Genomic DNA, 24,589 nt, shown 5'->3' with positions numbered 1-24,589 from the left:
ACTCACATTCCCTTGTTTTCCCAGGACATAAAACCTCCCGCCGACTGTGGCCGACGGTGGCTGGAGGCTCCCTAATTGATGGTTGACGGCGACAATCGACATCAGAAAAATCAACAAAAGCCAATGGAAAATAGGAGAAATTGAAGCGTAGCAGGGCCGTTCTTTCCAACCAAAATCTGACAATACCTAGCCAGAATAAGGGCTGCAATTGCTGAGAAAGGAAAAGAAGTCGACTAAGGCTTCTCAATCTCGTACCTAACTTCCCGGTGGTGCTCAACTGTGATTTCCAATGGGTTTGGTGATGGTCATCCACGAAAAAGAAGAAAAAGGATGGGATCTCACCGGCTATTAATCGGATGTTGGGCACGGGACCAAGAGGGAAGAGAGGGAGGCCTTTTTATAGTTTGAATCTAGAGCTCCGGGGAGCCCTAGGATCCTTTTCCCCATCGGGGGTCTGCTTCCCATCTTTTTTTTTTAAAACCTTTGCTTTAAAATTTGTGTTAATGCTAGGTTGATGGACTAAGGTATTACATTCTCCCTTCTGAAAAGAAATCTTGTCCTCAAAATTTTTCTTATCTTAGTCTTCAAAAATTTGTGTTACTTCTACCTCAAGTCATCCTCTAATTTCAAGATCGAGTCTTTCATCATCATACTTTTCAAATCAAATTATTGTTCTAATTAATTTGAAAATAATTCAGACCACTCTGCTTTTGCTATCTCACACAAACCTCATTCTAGAGTATCGAAATATCAGTGTTTAACCTCTATTGATAGGGTTTGATACAGAGTCAGACTGTGAGTCAAAATCTATTTCAAATAAAAATACTTTTATATTCTAATTTGAAAAGTTCATAGACCATGCGAGATCAAAATCAATTGATATAATCCATATCAAATTCAGTAGGTTCGATCATAAATAATTTAACATATTGGAAAATATATCCGACAATACAAAATATCATACATCTAATTTATAAATAATGAATAATTTAATATAGAAAATATTTTATAATTTATTGATAAATCTAGTAAAAAATGAAGCATTACTTACCTCACATGTACCCTAACAAATCTACATAATTTGAAAAATTATTTTTTAAAATCGTCAGTTTATAGATCATATTGCAGTATCCCACTATTGAACATCTTATCGAAACAACTACAATCCTATATATAATCGAGTCCAATAATTAGAAAGAATATGGATAATTCAGAAAGATATAATTGATGGATAGTTGCATCCAATGGTTTGGGTCGATTCGATCATCTAACTTCATTTGATCAAGATCATATTAGGATATAGGTGGTTCAATAGAGATCAAAGGTGACCAAATTAGTAGTGTTCAACAAGAGTCAAAATAGAGGCCAGTATGCCATTCGATGATCAGGGGTCAGTTTGATTAAATAACTTCATTTAATCAAGATCACTAAAGATACAAGGATTCGATAGAGATGAATAAGAACTAGATTCTATGATGTTTGATAAGGCTCAGATGGTGTGGATATACTGCTTGACAAATAGGATAGTTCAAAGTCTCTCTATTAGATCAACTTGGATTCACAGCAATAGGGCTTGAAATCTTTTACTAGTTCATAAATCAAGAGATAGAATATCGAAGGAGAGATTAAAAAGGTGGAACAGACTGATCAGGCAACATTGTCCAACATCCTGATTGATCAAAGCAAGATGATTTCATCAAATTATGATTGAACTCATATATATATGGTCCAATGGAAATCATGGATGATCGAATCTAGAAGAATTTAGTCTGGCTACGATCGGTGCCGGCACACAATCAGGCGACCATGGGTCAAGATCCTTTTTTCCATTAGGATTATATCAAAATTATTAAAAGTAAAATCCTTTATTGGATCAATACTAGAGAGAAATCCATGAAGAGAGAAAATACTATCCCATTTTAGAGAGAATTTTAGAGAGAAAATACTAGAGAGACTATTCTAGAAAGAAATTAGAACTTTCTAGATAGAGCAAGGAGAGAGAGGAGAGAGGGGGAAGAGAGAGAAACTATCCCATTTTCTTATTTTCTCTTTTTTTTTTTTCTTTTTTTCTCCTCTTTCTTCTTTTTCCTTTTTCTTTTCTTTTGGCAAAACAGTGGAGTCACATTCCCCTATTTTCTCGGGACACAAAACCTTCCATCAGCTGTGGCCGGTGTTGGCTGGGCTATGGCGGTGTGGCTGGAGGCTTCCTATCTGGTGGTTGATGGTGACAATCGACGTCAAAAAAAATCAATAAAAGCTAATGGGAAATAGGGGAAAATTGAAGCTAGAATAGGGCCGTTCTTTTCGACCCAAATCTGGCAATAACCAGCAGGAATAAGGGCTACAATTGCTAAGAAAAATAGGAAAAGAAGTCCACTAAGGGTTTTCAGTCACGTACCTGACTTCTCGGCAGTGTTCGGTTGTGATTTCCGATGGGCTTGATGATGGTTATCCATGAAGAAGAAGAAGAAAAAGGATGGGATCTCATCGGCTATTGATCGGAGTTTAAGCACGGGACCAAGAGGGAAGAGAGGGAGGCCTTTTTATAGTTTGAATTTGGGGCTCCGGTGAACCGTAGGATCCTTTTCTCCATTGGGAGTCTTCTTCCCATCTTTTTTTTAAACCTTTGGTTTAAAAGTCGTGTTAATATTGGATTGATGAATTGGGGTATCACATTTATATCAGTCGGTGACCAGCTTGGTATGGCGCTAGTACATACTATACCGATCCGACATATATTGAAGCTAGGAGAGGGAGGTAGAGATGGAGGAGAGGGAAACAGAGATAAAGGGGAGTGAGGGAGCGAGGGTGAGGGGCCCATAGAGAGGGGGAGAGGAAGGAGAGGGACGAAGAGAAAGAGTGTGTGAAAGAGAAAAAAAACCCTAACCCTAACACTAGGATGAAAACTAATGGTGGGGAGCCAGGATGAAAGGAAGAAAGAGATACAAGGAGAGGAGGGAGGAGGGAGAAAGCGAGAGGTGTACGGGGCATCGACGATGATTAAGGGCATTATATTCAGAGTCGGCACTGATTAAGAATGTTAGCACTAGTGTTGGCATCAATCGGTCATGTTGGTCTCGACATGAAGTGCTAGTAGAGCCTTTGGCATTAGATACTTGTGCGACTTCGAAGCACCGGTCATGGTGGAACTGGGAGAGAACGGGGTAGAGGGTGCTCAAGGTTTGAAAGATCAAACCATCTTGATTAGCTGAATTGTCTGTCCTGAGCCGTCCGATTTGGATGGTTCAGTGAACTTTGAGTGGTGTTGTTAAATTTACCATGCCACCATTTATGTACTTGGGTTGCAGAATCAAGTAATGTTTTTTCTTTTGGAAATCCTTCCCCCACCCTCCCATCCCACAAAAAAAAAAGTTGCAATCAGCTCCACCCTTCACTTGCCACCATTTATTGCTGCATTTGCCTGTGACTATCAACTAAGTTCATTAGACAATTCAAGTCATATGGTAATCTAGTTTGGTCTGTCATCCTACCATTTTTTTTTTTTTTAAAGAAACTTCAATTCATTGCTTGTAAATGGTGCGCCATTAGCCTTTGTCCACCATCTTTTGTCAAGAACCTTTTTTTTGCCTCATTAATAATGATTTTGATGAATTAGAAATGGGAAATTCCTTTTTGTTTACAGCAACATCGGGCTTCTATCATGCTCAATCCTTTTATACGAGCATGTGAATTGATCTTTGCCTTTTTACGAAGAACTAGGAAACAACAATATCAAGCTTCTCTCATTCTTAGTCCTTGAACTCATACAAATTGATCTTTGCCTCATTATGAAGGCCTAATTTATAGTTGGGATGGCATGGGCCATGCCTATGGTTGTAGGTAAGGGCTTGTGAGGACTCAAGCAAGCATGTGTTTAGTCCCACATCAGTAATGCAATAGGTAGATTGTAGGTAATAATACCTTTTGGCCAGCTTTTTGGGTGAGGTCTTGGGTCATTATAAATGGTATCAAAGTAGACCTGATCCTAGCCTCGTGTGGATTAGGGAACATTGTAGCATGGGCCTATTCGGGGTTGACCATAGGCCAATCATAGTATTCGTGATTGGATTTGGACGTTTAGCTTGACAAAGATGCCGATGCTTAAATGGAGGGAGTGTGTGAGGATCCATGCAACTCATATCGGTTATGCATTAGATAGATCTTGGGTACATAAATAGGTGAAGGAATGAAAAAAAATACTCTTTGGCTAGTGATTTTGGATGAGTTCCTAGATTGTTACAGGGATTATATAGGCTACACTTCTGTTAAAGCATGATTAGCTGACCAATAAAGATTTAATTCAAGTTCTCATGAAAAGGATAGGGAGGGAGAGAAGGGAGTTTTGCTAAACGAAATTAATGAGCATGCATAACTCTATAATCATTTTAAATGTGTCAATGCATTTTGTTTTCTAAGCTGTTTCTCAAGCAGAAAATTCTGTTGTTTTTGCACTGGTATTGGATCTCTGCAAAAATTGCCTGGAATATAATAAAATTAATCAGGCAATTACTGATATTATTACCCTAATTCAGTACATGTGTAAAACAACACGATGCTGTTAAAGAATTCCTCATCAAATGTTTGTGGATTAACAGTTTACTTTGCATTCCTAATGTTATTTGCAAATAATCAAAATAAATTTGTATCTGTTTGATTTTTCCATGTACGTTACTTCTTTAGCATACTTCATGTCATTTCTTTTTCTGAAATTGCTCCTCTTATGTGTATAATTTAAATGAAATCAGGTAACAATAATTACTGGGTTCAACATTCTACAGAACAATGCTGTGGTAAGTTCCCTATTTTTCCAATGTAATTATGATGCATTATTTTGTTCTTACTCTTCTATAACTTCTAGGAAAACAAGCTTCATTAAGAATATTGTTATACATAGCCATTATTTTGAGGTTATGGTATATTTAACCTTATACATACATGGTCGCAGTCTCAACACCAAAGAGGCGCTGCAAATGGTATCTCTATAACTGCAATGTCTCTTTTTAAAGCTGCTGCACCTGCAGGTGGAGGAGCTCTGTAAGTGTTCACAGTGTCTGTCGTTCTATATTAATGTTAATACTTGATTATCTGGTTCGGGCTGCTAGTCCAGTTTGTACTTTTTGCGAGTCAATAGTGCAACTTCTTAACATAAAAATCATTTTTTTCTAGCAAAGCATGCATTGTTTTTTTTACGAATCCTATCAATTTACATCCAGTATTCTTCACCTTTTTATGTCTATAGAATTTGGCTTTCTTTCTATTTTTTTTTTTTTAATTTGACAGTGATTCAGTGAGCTAAACATATTTACTGTGCCAATAAAGGTATGTAAAAAGCCTAAAATCTAGTATTGCATCAATATTTGTTTGCAATTGGCACTTTTAGGTACAGACATACTTGACTGTTGAAATCAAACAAAGCTAGCTCAAGCTTATCAAGAGCTAAGTGTTAGATGTATACCCTAAAAGTCAGATTGGCTGACACATGTATACATTCTACAGGCATAATTTTATAATTGAAATTTGAAATAAATAAAATTTGGATTATTTTTTATTCATATTGTGTTTAAATTGTATCCATGAATCGTCCGAGGAATTAATGGATGATGACACGTATTCTCAAAAATTGAGAATTTGAGGCACGTGTCATTAGTAGTTAATTCGTAAATGCTTCCGATCGATAGATCGTCATGGAGACGGTGATTGATCCGGATAGATTGGTGCATGAATCGCTTTCCTTCGTGGGTAGATGAGTCTTGAGTCGATAATGTGGGGACACTAGAACAAGAGTGAAGGTGCTTGATAGAGATCAAGGGTACTGAGCGTGACCAACACGAAAAATCAATAGAATGGCTATCCACTCGTCGGTGACTTGCTCAAAGTTGCAGTAGTGTAGATAGTTCTTTGACCTGTGGTGCCTCGGCTGTTCACAGTGGGGTTGCTGTAGTTTGACTGCACAATCACTTGATTACCTAGTCATTCGGAATCTTGCAGTGTATGTTGGCTATAGTAGGTCCATTGTAGGAATACGGTGTGCACCTACATGGGATCTGTGGACCTTGATAGATAGGGAGATGTCCTATATAGTGTTGGGATTTCATGGTTTTATGCATGATTTTATAATAAGTATGCAGCGAAAATTAAAAATTCAGATTAAATCTAATTTAATCTAAGTATGCATGAGATCAAATTTTATGACCATAAAATAAGATCTACATATGTGAGATAGGATTCAGATACAGAAATCAAATAGAGAAAAATAAATAGAGAAGATCTAATTTTCATACTTTGGCGTGGGTCGATCTACATCACGAACTGATGATCGTGGATGTCTTCCGAAAGTCCCTTGAAACCACACAAGTGTCCGACCTCTACGGATATCCACACGAGACTTCGATCTGATCAGAAGCTTCTTGATCTCACTGGGGTGCTAGCTCCCTTGCAGAGATCGCATCTTGACGGTTGAAAACTCTTTGTTTCTCTTAAGACTTTCTTAAAGAAGAAGAGAATAGGAGGATGAAGATCTCTATGCCAGAGATCATGAGAAGAACACTTCTCTTTCTTCCTAAAACCCATGTGCAAAATCTTTACGCTAGAGATCTAAGAATATATGTTCAACTCTTGGACAAAGGGGAGAGAAAAATCTATATCCAAACTTGGACAAAAGAGAGAGAGAAAAGGGCTAACAACCAACCTTTGGTTGTTGGTAAGAAAGAAGGGATAAGAGCAACCAAACCTCACGCCCATCCCTTTACATGCCGTGCCTCTCTTCATGGATTTTTTACGCATGCCTCATCTGGTTTTTAGCATCCAAAATCTGATCACAATCAGGTTGGTTGCCGCCTCATATAATCCCATGTTTAAATAAGAATTGATAAGGATTTTAGGTAAAGAGATAAGAGTCCAACTATCCTAGGACTCTTGATTTATGCCGCCCACCCTTCCTAACTTTTGTGCGCTAAGATATCTCACGGAAAGGGGATTGGCATGAACTCCTTTCACGCTGAATACCTCTCGGTTATGGAGAAAAATAAGGTGCTAAAAATAAGTGGGCGCGGGGCTAGGTTGGCGCATGAGAGAAGATAGAGTCCAAACCACTTGGGACTCCTCTTTAGGTGGTTGATTTAAATCAAATAAAACTCTAATCAATCCTAATCGTATTAGGACTTGATTAGACCCAAATAGATTGAAATCTTAATCTGATTAGGAGCCCAAACTATTTAAATTAAAATCTAATCCAATTAGGAGTTAGATGTCACCTAATTAGAGGAGGATTTCTAGTCCAAATAAGAACCCAAAAACCTCTTAGTTAGATCCTAATCTAATTAGGAATTAGGTCAAACCCAAATCCTAATGAAACAAGGAATTATTCTCCCATACAATTTGATTATCTCATAACCCAATTAGACTTGATCAAATCGAATCCATGTCAAGTCAAATTAAATCTAATTTAATTAGACTTGATACAAGCCCCATTACTCAATCAAATTGAGCCAATTAGCAATCCAATTGCTAATTAATTCTCTTATAACTCATTAACTCTTTAGCGAGTTACTTAATTGCAACTTTTGCATTGGATTAATCATCATTCAAATTGATAATTAAATTCTATCATGATTCATAATCGCAATTCAACTATCTGATCAGTCAAAAGTCTCTTTGTGTGTGACTCCATAGGTTCTATTCTCTTTGGTAATATATATTGTGATTCTTATTACAATATCATTAAAACTCCTTTCAATAGGTTGGAACCATTCCAACTTTGTCCATCAAAGATCATCAATCATCGAGATGATGTCCGTGGGTCTCACAATCCACCAGTGACACCTAGCAGTATGTAGTGGCAACCCAGCAGAATAAAAGGTGATGAACCTCTAGGTGCAGTTAACGTATGATACAGTCTCTCTATCGTGAGTCCCGACTAGATGGCAGGTTATGGATAAATCGTCAAACCTCATCATCGGTCATATGATAGATTCAATTAGCTCGAATCCATGTGTAATTTTTATGGAAACTCTTTTCCATCAATCACACTGCTATGGTCATAGACTTGAAGACTCAGCTTCTTAAATTTCATAGAACTATCTCTTCTGTTAGAATCGATAGATTCTATCTAAGTGCGCACCCCACCCCTACAGTAGACCAACTGTCGCCAACATCCACTACAAGGACTTATTGAGTCAATATTTATGTGTAGTCAAACTCTAGCAGTCTCATTGCGAGTAGCTGTAGCACGCAGGTCAAAGGACCAGTTACACTACTGCAACATCGAGAAAGTTACTAACGAGTGAGCAGACATCCATGTGACTTCTCGTGTTGGTCATGCTCAGTGCTAGTTCTCTAACAACCACTTGCATTCTCGCTCCAGTGTCACTACACCGCAGACTCAAGACTCATCTGTCCGAAAAAAACGATCCGTGCATCGATCTATTTGGATCAATCATCATCCCCATGATGATCCTATGACCAGGAGCAATTTAGGAATTAACCATCAATGATACATGTCTCAAATTCTCAATTTTTTGAGAATGTATCATCATTTTGTTAACCTTTTGGATGATTCATAGACACAAAATATGAATGGTAATATAAGTATCCATTAAGTACAAAATCATATCCTAGTAATATAATATGTGTCAGCCAAGATTGGCTTCTAGGACATACATCCAACAATCTCCTACTTGCACTAAAGCCAATCTGCCATATACCAAGCCCTATCTTCTCAAGATAGACTTTAGTCTTCGGCTGGCTAAGTGATTTATCAGTGGGTTAATCACATTTCATGTAGAGTTTGCTCTCTGCACCTCTATGTATTTCTACTTGAGGTAGTCGCGTATTCTGTTGCTCTATGTGCTTGGATATCTGATGAGACTTAGGCTCCTTGGCAAGGATGATGGTGTCATTGTCTTTGCAGTATAATGTCATAGTATTTGATGGCATGACATTCAGTTCTGCAATATCATTAGAACCAGAATGCATCCTACACATCTATAGTGTACTCAGCTTCCATCGATTGATTGCTTGGAACCCTTCTAAGATACCGAATCACGATTACACAAGAACACATCCCATGATGTAGACATTTTATCATTAACATCAAATATAAAATCTGAATTGATGTATCTTCCCACTTTTAGCTTTGACTCTTCTTCAAAAATTAAGAACAAATCTTTAGTTCTTCTCAAGTACTTAAAGATGTTTTCACAGCAATCTAGCGCTCTTAGCCTGGATACGACTGATATCTGCTCATGACATTCACAGCATTAACTATATCAGTTCAAGTACACTACACTGCATACATCTATGCCCAAGAGGGTAGCAGACCCCTCTCCGAGGTTTCTATGTTGAACCCTTTCAACATCTATTCTCTGTATTTTATCTGTAAAAACATAAGCATCCAATTGCATCTATCTCTATAGATCTTTATATTCTTAGAATATAGGATGCTTGCTTTAGGTCTGTCATGGAGAATTCAACATACAACTACATTTTAACCGATGTCAGTATTGGACACTTCCACTGACCTTTTTGAAAACACATAATTTCTCATTTCTGATCAAACAATTTGATCATATCATCGAAATAAATGTTCCAACTTCAAGATTATTGCAGACTTAGTGATTTCTTATCATAAAAAGTGAAATCCATAAGCTACTCCATATGAAAATCTTCAAAAGCTATCCAGTTAGGAAAGTTATTTCACATCCCTTTCTTGGAGTCGATGTCTAACATCGCCTTGTTGTAGGTTTTGGGATCATCTCTATGGTCCCTATCTCCTATTGAGAAATGATTTTTTTCTACATCCTCTATTAAGCATACCCAAGTACCTTTCGAGAGAATGGAAGATCCTACTATATGTATGAGGTGGAGGAATATACATATACTAGCTCATAGGTTCTTTAGGTTTTATGGCTCGCTGCTCTTCAGAGATATTCTCTTCGAGCTTAACTTTTCTTCCACTGCTTCATCTTGAATAAACAATTTTCAAGAAGATAGCATGATGGGTCACAATCATATTGTGATTCTTTCAGAAGAAAAGTAGTTTTTCAAATTCTTTTAGGATATTCTTTGAAATGAGCTTTATAGACCTATCCTCTAACATATCCTCTTATTGTCTTTGACACAGGTTGGACATCCTTGGATCTTGAAATAATCAAGATTCAGTTCTCACTATGCTATATCTGATATGGTGTGGTAGGAACAGATTTAGAAAGAACCCAATTTCATAGTTAAATTTCAAAAATAAAGCATGTCCCTAAAAAAATAATAAATCAGTGAAGTCTATCATAGATCGGACCATATCTCATATAGTCCCATAACTCTTCTTAATTATCTCGTTGAGCTGAGATGTACAAAGAGGGGTCCAATATGAAACTATACCATTTTATGAGATAATCAAAAATTTTTTTTCTTTGGTACTGTATTCTCAATCTGATCGAAGTATCTTTAGGAATTTTCGATTTGCTTTTCTACTTTACATCTGAATTCTTTGAATTTTTCAAAAATTTTAGATTTGTATCTCATATACTTACCTATACCATGACTGATCATCGGTAAAGATAGTGAAGTAGAGATAATTTTCTTTGTTAGCACATCAAATGGGCTACACACATCAAATGTGTACTAGGATAAGTATCTCAGTGGTCATTTTCCTCTTGTCCCACAAGATTAGCTTGATCATTTTTTCTCAAAGAGATGATGCACAGTTTAGTTATGACTCAACAATCAATGAGCCCAAAAGCCCATATTTCTCCAGTCAATTAATTATTTCTTCTCCTATATGACTTAGCTTAAAGTACCATATATATACTTAAGATTTATCTCAACTCTGGATCTCTCAGATCCAATGGCATTCACTATTTACTCAATTAAGTTTACAGATGCATTACCATGCAAATGATAGAGACTGTCTCTAAGAACTAAATCCAAACAATAATCATGAAGAATATATGCCCATAACCACAGCAGCAACTTTTGTCCTATTGTCAATTTTAAGGGTTACTTTCTTAGCCTTTTATCTTTCCATAGACTTTATACTAAAGTGCATAAAAAGCACTAGAGTCTAAAATTTAACTAAAAGAGAAAATCGTAAGGATAGTATTGAGCAATTTCGACAAGCCTACTCAAGGTATATCTTTATTTCTTTAGGCTCTCCAGGTATGTATCTCTGAACTTTTCAAGGTTCCTTAGTTACCAATATTTTGATCAATTCAGATAAGATGTTAAGATGGTCATTCATATGGTAGTTTACCATAAACTACCCATATAAATTAAAAAGGGATCGTAGGATCAAATCCACAAGCAATTCCTTGTGCATGGTCATGTTGAGCTTTTTGAGCTCCTTAATGTCCTTGATCATTATCAAATAATGATCATAGACTGATTGCCCATCGCGCATCTCATGCACTGTGCGACTTTGATCACCTCACAATATTTGTAGATGAATCAATATGTCGTTGGCAGTGTACATGTGCTCATGCAAATATTGCACTTACCTTTATTATCATTGTCCATCCACTTATCAAGTATAGCTCATTGACTTTGGGTTGGACAGGCTGTTAATATTAGAATAACCTGGTAGAGAACATTGCTTAATTTTCTAAAATTAAGAACGATTCTTAGGTTTGTGAGCTAGTCTATGTAATTGGTTTTGGTTAAACGGTTGATATCTAAGATTTGAGCTAGAGGGTTGGAAGCTGACACAATAAACAGTAGAGAGTAAAGATTCTGGTTAGATGTTTGTACTTATTTTATATTTTGCTCTAGAAATTTTTAGATGCAAAAAGACTTCCATTATTTTATCAGATCTCTCACACTCTTCGGATGGAGAAACGAAAATCCTAACGCGACAACTGAATTTTTAGTGGGTGCTGCGGTCCCACCGATGCCGTATACCTCACCTAACAGTTATTGATAACACAAACATTGATGCGTGGATAACTCTTTGTCCAAATGCTTCTCTAAGCATGTTGCAGCAATTTGGTCTTTAAGTCATGTGGGCTCACCTAACAGTTATTGCTCACACTCCTTAGTTAAGTCAGACCCACCGTTCACAAGCAGGTGCAAAGCCGTCATTGGGTCCCTCACCTAATAGTTATTGGGCCCAACCCCATCTTTATCCTGGAGCAACTCTTTGCAATAGAGTGGTTGCGTGTTTCCGATGCAACTAAACCACTGTGACCAGTCGTGAACAATCAATGTCGGTAGTACATCCGTACATCTACAATGGTGGAAGACCATTGGACTTAATATTTATGGAGAGATTTTGGATTTAGGTCCTATCTAATTAGTTATGGGCTAAACTAAACTGTCAAGCAATCATATTTGAGACTCAATCTTTCAAATTGATCAGATAAGTAGAGATTGGTGGGGGTCCTCCCTTTACTTTTCTTAGACAATAAATTGGTCAGGTCAGCAAACGGAACCAATTAAATAATCACATTTCAATTACTTGCCTTAGACATCAATTGATTAATTGGTCCGAATAGGTTAGCTTAGATGAATTAGATTCGAGCCATAGAGCCGAATTAGGTCCTTAGGTTAATCGATTCTATATATGGGTGTCAATCGATTTGATCAATAATAATTGTATGATCTTAAGTTGTATTGACCTAACCCTAATCAACACTTGACTCGATTTGATCAACTGTTAAATAGATTTTGACCCATTATGATCAAATCAGAAATCCTAGATGTAATCCAATTATACGACCTAATTAGATTTATCCATGACCAATCGCTCATGCACAAACACTAATTTCAGATCTTAAATCAAAATTTTTAGATCTAAATTCCTTGCATGAAAAATAAGTTTTGATCTCGAAATAATTTTTAAATCATATATACAAACATATATTATATATATGAATAAAATTCAGGTCATAGAAACTGATTTCAGTCCTAAACATGCTTTCATATATCATATATATGAATTAAAATAGATCTCGAAATTCTTTTCAGATCTAAACAATAAAATATATATCACATATATGACAAAAAATCAGATCTAAAATTCTATTTTAATCAAAAATTTTAATATTGTTTAAGGACAACCATACAACATACATAATCTTATGTTAGAACGACATCAAAAATTTTTAGATCTAAAATTTTTCTCTATAGATTTCAGATCTAGACACAGTATATTGCTTCACTCAACCATGTCAAACACTTGCATGATTGTGGTGATAAATAATTGCTGACTCATATGATATTAACTCTGTGATTGATTTTAATAATTACCAAACTTTGAGTAATTATGATTCTAATCATGTTTCAAGGATGAATGTAGGATATTTTAGATGTTTAAATTTAAAAAATAATCTATGGAAGAAATCCTCTCTAGTTGTTAAGTCAAAGCATTTCAAGAACAGATTTTCTTATGTTTAGCCAAAAGGAGTCAACTCCTGGAAGTGAAGAGTTAACTCTGGCCTATTGGAAGAGACTGATACTAGCTCGAGTCGACTCGTGAACAGTATGAGTTGACTCTCTCAAAGAAGACAGAAGACTGCATTTTTAGAATCCCTACAAGAGCCGGCTCGTGGGCAACTTGAGCCGACTCGTGAGGATTGTGAGTTGACTTATGACATGGACTGCATTAACGGCTAGTTTTTCTATACTTTTTCAATGACTAGTTTTTGCTTTTAATGGCTATTTCAGCCTTTCTAATGGTCAAAACTCACTCTCTAACCATTTTTAACTTTGTAAAAGGCTAGAGAATCATTTGAGAAAAATGATTAAGAGGGATTAAAGAGGAAAACTTTCAAATAAGTGAAGATAATTGAATATCCTTGAAAAAAGAAAAAAGAGAGGGATCAAGTACACAGATTCGAGAGCTTTCAAAGGGTGATCATCACCAACTTTTTTCACATCCTCTCAAGTATCATTCAAGAAAAGTTGAAGCATCTTTTGTGCAATTCATCAGCAACTTCTTCGGACTTAAAAGAGTTCGTCTTTTCTATTTTTCATTTGTGTTGAAATTTTACATCTTGTATTTTTGTTTTCTTTCAAGTTTTTTTGGGGAAAAAAACTTGGGGTATAGGCTTGTCTAAGTCTAGAATTGGATATCATAGATTTTGGTTGGTGAGCTCGTAAAATCAAATGGGCTGATTGTGAATCCAAAAAATAATTAGTATATAGGTTGTAGTTGATGATCCTGAAAAACCAACTAGGTTTATTTGTGATTCTGGATAAAACAAACACGCTGTAATCAGATGATTATAGTGGAATTCTCAAAGAGAGCATAGGGAGTGGATGTAGGTGCAAGGTTGCAATGAACCACTATAAATTATTTTGTATGTGTCGTGCTTTTTCTTGTTTATCTTCTTGCTTTTAGTACTTGCTTTGAACTATTCTTACCCTTGTGTCTTAATTTTGCTGCAAATTGCATACACCTCATCATTACATAAATTAGATTAATACCAAGCACATATTGTCTTGGATTTCAGATTTGGCTTAAATTTTTTAAAGAATCCAATTCATCCCTTCTCTTAGATTGTTATCTTTCTGGGCAACAATTGGTATTAGGATGGGTGCTCTTATATTTGTTGTTGATTTAGCGGTCTTGAGCCAAAGATCATAGCAACCCAAATTGAATCTTTTCTTATTGAAGGTCATTCTATAGATAAACCTTCATTTTTTCATAGTTCTAATTATACTTATTGGAGAGCTAGGATGAAAATTTTTATGTAAGTACATGATCATAATTTATGGAGGATTATAGTCAATGGCCCACACACACTCTATGCATTGATTAATGATAAAGAAATGGTCCAGCTGAATACTAAGATCATGAATATACTTTATTCTCATTGAACATAAATAAATTTAATGCAATTTCTTCATATATTTGAGCTAAATAAGTATGGGATAAATTGGAAATAATCTATGAGGGAGCAAATCAAGAAGAAGAATCATACTTCAAGGAAGATATGGAAGTTCTCCCCAACTTATGCCTCTTGGCTTATGAGGATCAAAAGAAAAAGAAGAAGAAGAAATAAAAGAAAAAAAAGCATTGATCAAGGGGGAGCAAGGCATGGAAAAGAAAAGTGAGAAAGATGAACAAAAAGTTGAAAAATTATGCTTGATGGTTCAAAATGATAAGGTAAATATTGAAAATTCTTCTGATTTTATATTTGATGAGCTTCAAGATGCCTTTCAAGAGCTTATGGATGAATTTCAAAATATAAGATTAAAAAATAAAGAACTTAAAAGATCAAATTTATTCTTAATTGAAGAAAAAAATTCACTTTTGAAAGAAAAGAATTCTTTAGTTGAAGAAAAAGAAAAATTTTTGATATCTGAAAAATCTTTGATAGAAGAAAATATCAAATTAAAAGAAAAATCTGAAAAATTAAAAATCTTAGTGGATGAAAAAGTGAGTTTTCTAAAAAAAGAATATTATTTTTAAACAAAAAAAAGATCTTATTGCAGAAAATGAAAAATTAAGAAAAAAGATTGAGATATTGAAGTCTATAGTTGAAAAGCTGACACTTAGTTCTCAAAAGCTTCAATTAATATTGAATAATCAAAAAGCTATTTTCAATAAAGCTGAAATTGATTTTAATATTTCAAGATAATAGAAAATAGTCACAAATATGTTTGCTAGGGCTTTTCATGAAAATCATTTTATCACTTGCTTTAAATGTAACAAAGTTGGCCATAAAATTTTTGAATGTAATATTGGCAGAATCGGTCATATTTTGGTTAGACAAATTTGGATGTCAAAAGAAACTATGTGCATTAACTCCAATGGACCCAAGATGGCTTGGATACCAAAAATTAGAAAATGATTTAGCAGGTATGCCAAGCATATAATGAAATGAAAGGAGAAAAAAATCTTAAAAGGTGGATGCTTAGGATTTAAAAGGATGGATGTTGATGTTTGGTAAAAGCTAATTTTTTTTTACATCATACCATTATTGATTATTGTAGTTATTTAGCATAATTGATTGATTTTGATGATTTTTCAGTATTTGCAATAATCTTATCCTATGACTTAAATATCTTTAATGTATTGATAAATATGTTCTCTTAATTCTATCTATCTTCTTAATTGTTGTAAGCATAAATCTTTATCGTCAAATTCAGCATGCTCTCTTAACTCCCCATATCATATTATTAATTGAAAAACTTAAGTTAAAATAAGCTTGATTGCATATGAAAATATTTGAGTGCAAATTTTACAAATTATCTCTTGACACCCTTATAAGACATGTAATTATTGAAATTTATCAAAATTTGCATGAACTAGGAACATCAAGATAATGCAATTATTCATAAAAGATTGTATGTTTGAAATTTTTTATTTGCATTGCATATCTGCTTGATCCTTAAGGATTTAAAAACCCCTTAGTTGAACCTAACTTTTAGAGGCTTTATCTAATTTCCTCTTGATTTGATTAATTATAAAACCTAATTGATTAATTCTTTGATCCTCTAAATTGATTTGAATATATCTCTTGATCTTTGATTTGATTGCCTATTGATTCCTATTCAATTTGATCAATTTTTTCTTGATTTGAATTTTTTTGAACTATTTTCTGTATTGAGGAGTCGACTCTTGAAATCGAGTCGACTCTTGCCACATGTAGAAAATAGTTTTGTGAGGAGTCGATCCCTATTTCACTAGAGTCGACCTCTCATCAGGAGTCGACTTGTGCTTAAAAGGAGTCAACTCCTATATCGGGGATGGAATTTTTAATCCGAGTTGTCTCGTGGCTCTGCTCCTATTTTATTGCTTTTAAGTCGGACCTTTATTCAAACCCTCCTCCCTAAATCGAACCTTATCAAATTTCAACTGATTTTTTTGGTCCTTGTTTTCCAATGGCACCCAAAAGCAACTCGCATAAAGGAAGAAGTTCTATGCAGAAATTCAAGAATTCAGGGCTTTTTCGAGTTGTTCCCCCATGCAAGAAAGAATTTGCCCACTTATCTGGGATTGGTAAGAAAATTTTATGGTAACATGAAAGTGGAAGTTGGAAGTCTAATTTCCAAAATGAAAGGTGTGTAGATTGAGATGCATTGGATGCACGCTACATAAATAAATCGATGGGAGTACCTCGGATCATCTTGAGCAGCGACATATCAGATTAAGATTTATATTGGATTGAGATGATGTTAAGGATATCGAGGATATCAGTGCTAGTACTCATGCTACAGTAGACGATGATGAGACTCCTACAGCAGAATCTATTGTAGTAGATATCAGGACTGAGAAGCCAGTAAAGTAGCATGAGAGACTGCTTCTCCTTCACAGACTAGTCATCTAGAGAGTTCAGATCATCTACTTGATAGATTGGATGAGGATTTTTTTATTAAGAGAGTTTCTACTAGGATCATCACTTCAGTTTGTGCAGAGCTTCAGAGATACACTTCAGAGGCATAGTAGGCAAGATGAGATCTAGTGGAGGCATTACATTGATTAGAGAGGAGACAGCATGATTGATTCAGGCTATGACTTCAGTAAGAGAGGGTGTTCGTGATCGAGGCCAGCTATCTGGAGACATCAAACCACCCTCTCTTTCTAGTCAGCCTGGACTTACATCTTAGGATTATCCTAATCTATATTTAGGATGCCAAGATTCTTTTCATAGAGCTTTAGTAATTCTAGCAATCCATTTCTGTCATCAGTATAAGATTAGTTCTTATACATTTTGTATATTTTCATATTTTTATCATATTGTATATTCATATTTCGAATAATCAATGAAAATTTGATCTTTTATGAAAATTCAATGTACTTGATGTTTATACTTGTGCTTGACTGAATATTTGCTTTTCTTAAAAAAAACTAAGGGAGAGAAAAACATATTCTTGTAAAGCTTATTTCTTGAAAATTGAATGAATATGCATATTTGGAAGAAAAAGGAGGAGAATTAAGAAAAATAAATCTACTAGCATTTATTATAAAAATTAGGGGGAGAAAATGTTATTTGAATATTATAGGAGAAATCATTTATGAACTTAAAAGAGAATTTATTGATAAATTTTTATACTTTGCTTATTTCGACTTAGCCATATAAATTTGTTTCAGAATTCTTGTTATTGTGTTCACATGATTTATTTTAGAGAAATCATTTTTTAAAGTAAAAAGATAAATATTCGTACTGTGCATGCTTTCAGCACTTCTATCATTTTTGCTTCTTTGGATTTTTGAGAAATCTATCTTGAACATAATAAGAGAAATTATTATTGATCTTAAAAGAGAGATCATTGATAAACAATTGCACTTTGCTTGTCTTATGGATTTATTTTAGTATTCTTGTGGTTTTGATCGTTTGATTCGTTTTGAGCAACTATTCATACTTCATATGTTTTGATCATATCATTAGTTTTTTTACAGTTAATTGGTATCAAGAAATCATTTTTGATCTCAAAAAGAAATTTATTAATAAACATTGATACTTTGTTCCCATTGATTGATATTGAAAAATACATTTGAAAAATACTCTTCTTGAATCTTTTGAAATTGATATCATAAAAAATATTTCAAGGAATGTATCATTTATCTTTAAAACTAAATATTTAAAGAGAATTTCAGTTTTAATCAATTGGTATTAGATAGCTTATTATTTATCTTGTATTTCATTGATTTATCTTTTGACAAAAAGAGAAGAATGTCTGTCTCAAATCTGGTTTTGCATAACTATATTTTTGATATGATGTTGTTTGAGACAAATTAGAGAAATTTCATATTTTTTTGAACTAAATTGCTTGATATTTATTAAGAAAACGAAGAGATGAGTTTCTAAATATGTCTTATGCTTGGCGTTGATACTCTATGTTCTTAGTATTGAAAAAGACTATCTCGCTTAAATTTTTAAAGCTCAAAGCCTGTTTATAATTGAATTTGAGAATTTGTTTAATGTATTAACTTTATTCAAAAATGGAGAGATGTAGTTTTAAATTTATATTGATCAAAAATATATATATAATTCTTTTTCGATAGTTACTATTTAAATTGAATCTCAAAATATTTAGTATTAAAAAGAATTAAATTAATTATTTTTTATTTTAAATTGATTGTTTTTCAAAGATATAAACTCAAACTTTTTTTAATCGCTATCAAGCAGAATTTTTCCAAAATATTGTCACAATTGATATCATAATTTTCATAATCGGTATCGAACATATTATCATTGCCTTGTACTCTATTTATTTATCTTTTGGCGAAACAAAAAAACTGCTAGCTTTGACATTATATCTTTGAGATAAATTCTAAATATTAATACCTTTATGCATCAAATTGATTGATACTTCTCAAAAAAAAAAAAAAATTTTGTAAAACTAAATGTCTTATGCTTTGCTTTAAATCATCTATTCAAAATCCTTAGTTTTGAAAAGCTTTATCTCTTTTGGATCTTTATAGTTCTAAGCAATTCTCTAACTGAATTTAAGAACTTACTCATTTCATCTATATTATTCAAAAAGGAGGAGAAATGTTATTTTCTTAATCTTAATTTGACAGTCGAATTCAAGCTAATTTTGAAAAAGGGAGAACTCAAATTTGTTTCTAAAAATTGAATATGTGTATATTTGACTTGAGTTGATTTTGATAATATTTTCTAAATCTTTTTCTTAAACTTTTTGATGATGTCAAAAAGGGAGAGAGTTATAATGAGTATATGCTGAAAATATGCTTAAATATTCTTAAATTAATTGATATGCTCATGTACTTGCTTGAAATCATATGAAATCAGTATTTTGATATCAAATGTATCATTCTAATGAAGCATTCATGAAGTGTGTATTTATGTATGTTTATCTTATCGCTTCATGATTCATGTAGGCAATTTAATTGAAACATATTATGTTTATTATTTGTGCATATACTCAAAGTTTTGTCATCATCAAAAAGGGAGAGATTGTTAATCCTATGATTGATTTTGATGATTATCAAACTTTGAATAGTTATGATTCTAATCATATGTTTCAAAGATGAATGTAGGATTTTTTTAGGTGTTTAAATTGAAGAAATCATCCATAGAAGAAATCCTCTCAAGTTGTCAAGCTAAAGTACTTTAAAGAACAGATTTTCTTATATTTGGCCAAGAGGAGTCGACTCTTGGGAGTGAAAAGTCGACTCTGGCACGTTGGAAGAAGACCGGCACAGGCTCGAGTCGACTCGTGAACAGTACGAGCCAACTCTCTCAGAAAAGACAGAAGACTGTATTTTCAGGATCCCTATAAAAGCCAGCTTGTGGGTAACTCGAGCCGACTCATGAGGACTGTGAGTCGACTCGTGACACGAGACTGCACTAACAGCTAGTTTTTTTATATTTTTTTAAGTTTTTTCTTCTAACGGCTATTTCAATCCTTCCAACGGTCAAAACTCACTCTCCAGTCACTTCAAAGCTTACAAAAGGTTAGAGAATCATTTGGAAAGAGTGATTAAGAGGGATTAAAAAGGAAAACTTTCAAATGAGTGAGGATTATTGAATATCTTTGAAAAAGGGAAAAAGAGGGATGAATTGCATGATTCAAAAGCTTTCAAAGAGTGATTATCACCAACTTCTTCCGCATTCTCTCAAGCATCATTCAAGAGAAGTCGAAGCATCTTTTGTGCAATTCATCAGCATCTTCTTCGAGTTTAAAAGGATTCATCTTTTCTATTTTTCATTTATGCTGAAATTCTACGTCTTGTATTTTTGTTTTCTTTCAAGTTTCTTTGGGGGAAAGAAATTTGGGGTGCAGGCTCGTCCAAGCTTAGAATTGGATATTGTAGATTTTGGTTGGTGAGTCCGTAAAACCAACTAGACTGATTGTGAATCCGAAAAACAATCAGTGTATGGGTTGTGGTTGGTGATCCCTAAAAATCAATTGGATTTGTTTGTGATCCCGGGTAAAACAAATACGTTGTAATCAGGTGATTATAGTGGAATTCGTAATGGGAGATTGAAGAGTGGATGTAGGTGCGGGGTTGCATCGAACTACTATAAATTATTTTGTATTTGTGTCGTGCTTTGTCTTGTTTTCCTTCTTGCTTTTAATACTTACTTTGAACTGTTCTCACCCTTGCATTATTTCATTTATATCTTAGCTTCGCTGCAAATTGCATACACCTCCCAATTACATAAATTAGATTAATTCAAAGCACATAATTGTCTTAGATTTCATATTTGGCTTAAATTTTTCAAAGAACCCAATTCACCCTCCTCTTAGGTTGCTATCTTCTAGGCAACAATGATTATCATTTGAATGACCTTCTTACTTGAAAATTAGAATGTTTAAATACATAACAAAAGAAACTTGTTTGTTGCAACATTTGATTGCTCTTAATAGGTTGCTTAAAATGTGCAAATTATAGACAGCATTATATGCTGCATGTCCTCTTGACAAGTCAAAGAAGCGACTTCGACTAGCATTTTTTTTGATCACTTTACATTACATGATAGAGAAAAACCAGTAGGCTTCAAATAGTCTCCTGGAAGTCATTAGAAACTCCATTGATTGGGACATCTGGATGATCCCATCTTTAAAGAGCTTGTCAACCACATAATCTTAAGATTTATATTTTAATTTCAGTTCATGCTTCAAAATTTTCTTTATTGTCTGTACTAATGTTGTGCTTGAGCACCAATTATCTTTTTTTTTTTTTAGTTTAAAAAAAAATGTAACATGTATCTGCAGATTTTCATGGGCACAAAGGCGTCAAAATGCTTCCTTCTTACCAGGTATTACTTATTCTTGCCTCGAATGTGCACAACAATGCATAAACCTGCCCTGTTTCAAGAAATTATACACAGAAGTTTAACTATTAAAGTGGATACTGAAGGGTTCTATATTTTGCACAGCAGAGTTCCTTTAGATGTCCATAGTGTCCTGTCGGTTTGGGGATGGTGTTAAGTATGTTGCAGAGCTTAAACTATGATATACTAATAGTAAGGCTTTATTAGCTTTGATGTTGTCCTATAAACTCCAGAAGAAATTAACATCACAAATAAACCTCCTGGTGTCTAAGCAGCAAATTAGTGTTTGTAAAGTGTCTTTTTAATTATGTCAACTACCTTCTTGTTCATACTTATTTTATTTTTCATATTTTTGACTGGAGAAAATTATCTAATTAACCTAAATTCAGCAAAATTCAATTCAAATATTTGCACATCTTAAATTGGAAGCAAATCATATGAAGTTTTTGATGTGATGAAGCCCAAATATATAGCTAAGAGTGCAAGCATAAGGGAGCATAAATCTCAAAAATAAAAAGGAAAAAAAAGAGAAAACATTTTTTTTCTTAATACTATTAAAGCAATAACGAATTACCTATTTTGTCATCATAATTAAGAAATGAATAAATAATTCCAAGGAAAACCTAAACCAATGAATGGTGCATTAGTGGCTAAATTATCCCTTATTTCACCTCAAGATAGTGGTTTGGTGGAAGCTTTGGAAAGCTGGAGCAAATGTGGAAGCAAGGTTCTCATGGGTGTAACACCCTAATTATCCATCTATGAAAGTTCCATCACTCCATCCTTAATATTTTCACTTTGCCATCTTTTCAAATTCAGTGGCAACATGAAAAATTTTATTGATTGAGAAATAAAACAAAAGCCGACACAAGAAACTGCAGAAGAGACTTTTAGAAGATTACTTTTCTACAATAAAAAAACATCACTAGTAAAGCTCACACGATCCTTGCAGCACTTGCAGGGTACATGTTACAATAGAATATTAGTGTCAGTTCTTAGGCTTGCTCTGAACTCAGCTCAACAATGCATTTTGCCATCAAGGATTGCCAAGTGGTGGCAATTTTGGACAGTTGGAGATGGTGCAATGTGGCATAATATGGTTAGGGGCACTTCAATTGTCAATATTCTTACTTCTTAATATAAGGTTACCACAGTTGTTTGTGAACTAGATCTGATTTTTCAAAGCCAATTCTCTCATGCTTGGGGTGTCTTATCTTTTGGAGGGTGGTTCTTACAAGGATTAGGTAGCATTTCGTCAAAAGGATATTGTTTAGGTACTTCCATAATCTACATACATACAGACATACATGCATGTATGCACATGCAGACAAGCACACTTGCACACACAAAGCACACATGCACTAGTGCACGCATGTAAACGTGCACGAGCACAAACAGTTTCTATATATGTGTGTCAGAGAGAGGTATAGAGAAGGAAGCCAAAGGGGGTGGGGGCATCCCACAGGGGTGGGAAAACTTAGTCAACATTCACAGAGAGAAAAGATGAATTTTCTTCAAGGGCAACAGCAGAAAAAGATCATTAGATGCTTTCGAACCAAGATTGCATTAGGGATCAGCTGGGAGTTCCTTTGGAGCTGCTTGAATGGAAAGGCTTTAGCATGAAATGGGGGGAGTGAATTTGGATCTATACAGAGACATTCATGCGCAAAGATTAAATATAGAGAGAGAGTGAGTGAGGTGATATATAATATATCATGTTGGCGGCTGCCATATCAAGCACTGAGGGACACTTAAGATGAAAGGCACCTGTGCAGAACGTGCAGATCACAACTGTCAAGGATCTATGCAAGAAGATACGTGGAAGTACTGATTTATCTATGTGATTACATAATCATCTCAAATCTGATTTGAGTCCCTTCTATTTTTATATTATGATGTATGCTAATATCTAAAATTTATTCTATTTTACCAGAACTTTGGCACAATAGCAATTGCATCATTGAAGCTAAATGTAAATTGGGAAGTAATTTTAACTTCTGACTTCGTATCAAAACCTGATAAAATTATCTACTTCTAATGGACTCATTTCAGCTGCATCTGAGTTATGTTCTGGATTCAGATCATTTTATCAGCTTCTTTATCATTTAACATACACAAATGCATAAGTCTAATATTAAACATGTTAATTTATAAAATATATGATCACCAACTTGCCTATCAAGGAGGTTCCTGTTCAAATCTAGGGGATTCCTTTGGAAAAGATAAAACATAAATGGGGTCTTATCATCTGAGTTTGGCTTCTTGAACTAGAGGTCCATTATCTTAAACTATTTGGAGTAAAATCTTTACAGTTCATTATGCTGATTTCTGTGAATTCAACTAATTTCTAGATATCTAATTGGTCTATTATTTGTAGGTGATCGTATGGTTTTTTTCGTCTTGAACATTATTGGATTTGTTGGGCTCTTACTGACCTTCAAACCCTTCTTAAATCAACCAAGTAGAAAGAGTACCACCTAGAGGTCTGAATGCCAGGTTGAAGAAGTGATGTATGCATGGGCTGCATAACTGAAGCAGAGTTGGCACACATTTTTAACATTTTTTTCTTTCATATGAGTTTGATGCTACACACAAGAAGCTGAGCCGCAAGTATGAGCAAATCCAATGGTAAAATGTGATATTTTGGTAATTGTGCATCTTTTCCGTACGTATAATTCAGGAGATTGATGACTCATTTGAATAGTCTGCACTGATATCTAGGTAACCACAATTTTCTGAGGGTATTTCTAGTGAAAATAAATGGAAGCTAGTTTCCGACCATCTTCCCATTTCGTGAAGCAGGATTGCACTCGGAGAAAATCCATTCCAACAGATGTCATGACAGGTCTTCTAGATTTATGTTGCCTTCTCCCTCTACCTATAAAGAAGCCTGGACGTATTGGTTT

At 34.3% G+C, this 24,589-nt stretch overlaps 1 protein-coding gene across 17 annotated transcripts in view; it reads left to right on the top strand.

The window, feature by feature from the left end:
• LOC105035654 (probable peptide/nitrate transporter At3g43790) overlaps window positions 1-24,378 on the top strand; it is an 85,747-nt gene extending 61,369 nt beyond the window's left edge. For 13 of the 17 annotated variants that reach the window (XM_073254368.1, XM_073254336.1, XM_073254325.1 and 10 more), the window contains 4 exons: window positions 4,746-4,790; window positions 4,946-5,034; window positions 21,625-21,668; window positions 24,061-24,378. In XM_073254368.1, coding sequence (XP_073110469.1) covers window positions 4,746-4,790; window positions 4,946-5,034; window positions 21,625-21,668; window positions 24,061-24,164 — 282 coding nt within the window. In that variant the 3' untranslated portion in view covers window positions 24,165-24,378. Of the gene's footprint in view, window positions 1-24; window positions 446-4,745; window positions 4,791-4,945; window positions 5,039-21,624; window positions 21,669-24,060 lie in introns of those variants that run through there. The other 4 variants (XM_073254333.1, XR_012139948.1, XM_073254375.1 and 1 more) reach the window with 4 other exon arrangements.
• The last annotated feature ends 211 nt before the right edge of the window (window positions 24,379-24,589 follow it).

Source organism: Elaeis guineensis, chromosome 1 (genome assembly GCF_000442705.2).
Source record: "Elaeis guineensis isolate ETL-2024a chromosome 1, EG11, whole genome shotgun sequence".
In the NCBI taxonomy this organism is placed as follows: Eukaryota; Viridiplantae; Streptophyta; class Magnoliopsida; order Arecales; family Arecaceae; genus Elaeis; species Elaeis guineensis.
Note: the sequence above shows the minus strand (reverse complement) of the source record. Positions and strands in the feature narration are given on the sequence as shown.